This window comes from Halyomorpha halys, unplaced genomic scaffold (genome assembly GCF_000696795.3).
Source record: "Halyomorpha halys isolate HHAL.00 unplaced genomic scaffold, Hhal_1.1 Scaffold92.1, whole genome shotgun sequence".
Lineage (NCBI taxonomy): Eukaryota > Metazoa > Arthropoda > Insecta > Hemiptera > Pentatomidae > Halyomorpha > Halyomorpha halys.
Window position 1 is genome coordinate 20,878 of NW_027105695.1, and position 5,003 is coordinate 25,880.

Below are 5,003 nucleotides of genomic sequence, written 5' to 3' on the forward strand. Positions count from 1 at the left end.
AACAAAGGAGTTTGTTAATGAACATAAAAGTGGTAAATAGAAGTTTTAAATTTAGGAAATAATTTAATAGAAGAATTTATTGGGACAAAGGCAATTAGCCGGCATTAATGAATTTTAAAGAAAAAAAAAAAGGAATGAAGACAGAATAAGGAATCCTTGAGAATGACCTGAGAGGTCGAAACGTCGGATGTTAAAAAAGAATAAAGTTGAGAGAAAAAGGATCAAAATTGTTTTAAAAAGAAACTAAACCACTCTCAAACAACTATATTAATAAAAAATAAATCAAATAAATTTTTTCTCAAATTCATTTGAAATCCTAAAAGTACTTATTGTAGTGCATTTATGAGGAGAAGATGGTTGGGGGTGTGGTCAGTAAGGATACAGAAAGTAGTAATTGTAATACATTTATGAGGAGAAGATGGTCAGGAGCTTGGTTAATAAGGATACGCAAATAAGTAATTGTAATACATTTATGAGGAGAAGATGGTCGGGGGCTTGGTAAGTAAGGATACAAAAATAAGTAAAACTTATTTTTTTGTGCTGATGTTTCAATTGAATTTCGGCCTTGTTCAGCGCTGAAAAACAAAACCAGATAACAACCTTAATTCAAAGACAACTTGGAAATTTACATAACAATAAATTAAGTAAATGGTAGTTGATACTATTTGATGATAAAATATAATATTGTAAGAAATAAGAATATATACAACACAAAACACTGCTTTAGCCTCTGAGGACGATGTCTGAGCGAACAGGATTAAAAAAATTAAAACAGGTGCTATGTAGAAAGGAGTATTTAAAGCATTCTTTTAAGGAGGAACATTTTCTTTCATTTAGCTCTTGAATCCTCTTAAAGATAAATATTTGATATTGCATTTAAGACTCATAAAAAGCATGATACTCCCTTGTTCCTTGTTTTAAGTATTATTTTCATATCAGCAGGTGGACTTGCTCATGTAAAACAAGAAACATTTGTGAAACAAGAAGAAGAACTACTTATCCCAGATGAAGGTAAGGCATTTTTAGTTTATTAATTGAAAAAAAACCAATTCATTTTCAAAAGAGACTGATTCTACTCTACTCTAGTACTTTATTTCCTCTAGTTACTTTAAGCACGGTTGCCATTTCACTGTTTCACACCTCCCCACATCGGCTGTTGTTGGGAGGAACTCTTAGAATAGTATTATGTCTTGTTGGACCCTCATTTGGTTCGGCCATTGTATTTTATTTACTCCTTTTTTGAAATTTAGCTTTGTTATTATAGTTTTTTTCAAAATGTTAGATAATTTTTACTTTTAATCTCGCTTTCTGTCTTATCTGTTATAATCTTGATACATTATCTTTAAGCTTCAAAAAGTCATCATCATTTTCAATGTGTGTTAAATAATATGAAAGAGTAATGGATTAAAATTTTGTTTTCTTCTTCATAAATGAGTTTGGATGGGCTTATTAAATTTGATATATGTGTAAGGAGATGGTTCCTGTTCCTTGTTGTAAATATTATTTTCATATCAGCAGGTGGACTTACTCATGTTAAACAAGAAACATTTGTGAAACAAGAAGAAGAACTGCTTATTCCAGATGAAGGTGAGAAACATTTACCTTATAAATGTAGGGTAGGTACTGTACAAGCGTATTTTATTTAATAATAGTATTTTTATTTCAATCTGAATGAATTTAATAATAATATATCAATGTATTATAGTGATATTTTATGTCTAAATTAAGAAACATTTACAATTTATAAATAATTCTAGGGGAAGACTATCTTGCAAACAATTTTAATAGTTGAATGCAAGATATAAATTTATAGTTCAGCTTGTGCTCGAGGATGTCCACCCATTCCATTTCATTCAGTCCAATCGTTCCATTTTGTAGAGTTCACTCATTCCATTTTATACAGTCCACTCATTCCATTACCTATAATCCACTTATTCCATTTAATACAGTCCACTCATTCCATTTCCTACAGTCAATTCTCTCCATTTCATACAGTCCACTCATTCCATTTTATACAGTCCACTCATTCCATTTTATACAGTCCACTCATTCCATTGCCTGCAGTCCTCTAATTCCATTTCATACAGTCTTTTCATTTATTTTCACCAACGGCGGTAGGGGTTCAAAATGAACCTGTACTAGCCCAACCGTGTAAGCTGATGAAAAGAATTATTTAGTCGAATTTTGTTACTGCTGTATTTGAAATAAAAGACATAAAAAAACTGTAAGACAACATATTAAACAATTTGAACTTTGAAAATAAAAAATATTTACTTCTAAAAATACAAATTAAAATTAATTTTTATAATTAAAAAAAAAAATATTGGTTTTGTCTGCAATTTTAAGAATAAAATAGTCTATATGTCACTCTGGATGATGGGGCCCCTTTTGGAAAAATTTCCTCTTGGAGGAGAGCCGTCCGCCAAGAAATGTTCTCAGGGGAAGAGAAGAGCCGCCCTCCGATAAATGTCCTCAGGGAAGAGATGAGCCGCCCGCCATGGCTGCTGCCAACTACTGACTAGCTAGAGGGAGATAAGGGCCACTGACCCGGTGCATGTTTACAATTCTGGTATTATTAATACCTCTGTAGCAAATATTAACTAGTACCAAGGGTTACGACAGATAAATTTATTTATTTTTATAAAATGGAAACAATTGTTAAAGATATTTTGGTCGCAACACCAGTCCTATTGCACTTCTGTGGATAATATTTAGACTCAAAATAAATCACCGAGATTACAAAACAGAACTAGTGAAGAAGTTAAATTGGCAATGTACTTGGAAGAAGTTTTAAAATATTGTAACTATGCCTTAATAAATTGATTAGATTTTTATTATATAGTTGTTGCATCATTATGAATAACATTGTCAGGTTTGTGGTAGAACTGGTCAAGTGCTATTTTTGCTACTCGGATCAATTTTACCTTTAAACTGACAACCTCATTTGCATTATTCTATAGTAATAATTAGTTTGGTAGGTGATAGTTTGCCAAGACAGACTTAACAGGAAAGCTTATTTTTTGCTAATTAATTTGTTTGCTATTAATTGTTTAAATGATATTTTAATGTTTTCTTATCTTAACATTATCCGTGCTTGCTATAATGTATGTGATACTAATTACATAATAGTTCCTAAGCTCACAGTAAAATAAACACATGATCATTCATCACATATTAATTATAGAATATGATTTATTAATTTATAGATTTGAGCACTGTTCCCTCATTTCTGCAGTCAGATGATTCAAATCATCCAGGTATAGATTTTGTGATGAATGAGCAAGATTTAGAATCCCATGGCTCATCTTTGGGGGACGACGTTCTAGGCAGAAGAAGTAAAATGGAGAAAAAAAAGATAGAAGGTAATTTTTTTATTTTTGAAATGATAACATGTAATGATATAGTATGTAGCTATGTAGCTCTGGGCCCGTGCATATCAGGTGTGAATCCTTATGTCATGAAATATTAAAATTTGAATTCATCCTTAACTTTTAGTGGACTATTGTAGATTAACCATCTTGTTATCTATGCATCATGCCTATGCGATATTACATCGTTATTAATAATAAATTTGAAATTATTAATATTGGCTGATGAGAGGATAATTTATTCTTGGACAAACGTCCCCTAAGAATAAAAACCACTGTTTTGATTTAGAAAGTGAGACATATGTTATTAATATTTAATTAAGTCCCTGCAATATGACTATCATCAACATATGGAGTCATGTGTGATATAAAGAAGAATTAGAAAGAACTAGGAAATGGTTTAACACCACTTAACTGAATCATAAAAATATGATGCTCTTCATTGATACAAAATCATGTATATCTTTGTAATTTATTATATAAAATCTTTTAGTGGCAATATTTTATGAAGTTATCAATTATCTTTTGTAAGTTTTCAATCATTTTAAAATAATCACTCATAGTCGATTGATTTTCACTATACAGCTTTATTTAAATTTTTAATATGATAATTTATTGCTTATAGGTACCAAGGATAGTTGTCATAGAGGAGAGAAAACCCATCAGTGTCCTCATTGTGATTATAAATCAGCCTTATCAGAATATATGAAAGATCATATGGCCCATCACACTGGTGAGAAGTCCCAACAATGTCCTCATTGTGATTATAAATCAGTAAGATCTGAAAATACGCAAAATCATATAATGGCACATCATACAGGAGCTAAGTCACATCAATGCCCCCACTGTGATTATACATCAGTAAGATTGGGAAAAATGAAAAATCACATAATGGCCCGTCACACAGGTGAAAAGCCTCATCAATGTCCTCATTGTGATTACAGATCAGTTCAATCTGGAGATTTGAAAAAACATATAATGCGCCGTCATACAAGTGAGAAGTCCCATCAATGTCCTCACTGTGATTATAAATCAGTAGGATCGGGAATAATGAAAAACCATATAATAGCCCGTCATACAGGTGAGAAGCCTCATCAATGTCCTTATTGTGACTATAAGTCAGTAGGTTCTTGGGATTTGAAAAATCATATAATGGCCCGTCATACAGGAGAAAAGTCACATCAATGTCCTCACTGTGATTATAAATCAGTAAGATCTGGAAGTATGCAAACTCATATTATGGCCCATCACACTGGTGAGAAGCCCCATCAGTGTCCTCATTGTGATTATACATCAGTACAATCTGGAGATTTGAAAAAACATATAATCAGACGTCATACAGGTGAGAAGTCCTATCAATGTCCTCATTGTGATTATAAATCAATAAGATCTGATAATATGAAAAATCATATAATGGCTCTTCACACAGGTGAGAAGCCCCATCAATGTCCTCATTGTGATTATAGATCAGTAAGATCAGGACATTTGAAGAAACATATAATGGCCCGTCACACAGGTGAAAAGTCCCATCAGTGTCCTCATTGTGATTATAAATCAGTTGCTTCTAGAGAAATGAAAATTCATATCATGGCCCATCACCCAGGTGAGAAGTTCATCCGGTCAATGGCCTCAATG

General features: G+C 32.0%; 1 protein-coding gene across 3 annotated transcripts in view; it reads left to right on the top strand.

The window, feature by feature from the left end:
* LOC112211130 (zinc finger X-chromosomal protein-like) overlaps nt 1–5,003 on the top strand; it is a 15,820-nt gene that overhangs the window by 3,403 nt on the left and 7,414 nt on the right. For 2 of the 3 annotated variants that reach the window (XM_067052900.1, XM_067052898.1), the window contains exons 3-5: nt 940–1,011; nt 1,516–1,587; nt 3,207–3,362. In XM_067052900.1, coding sequence (XP_066909001.1) covers nt 940–1,011; nt 1,516–1,587; nt 3,207–3,362 — 300 coding nt within the window. The remainder of the gene's footprint in view (nt 1–939; nt 1,012–1,515; nt 1,588–3,206; nt 3,363–5,003) is intronic. The other variant, XM_067052904.1, reaches the window with a different exon arrangement.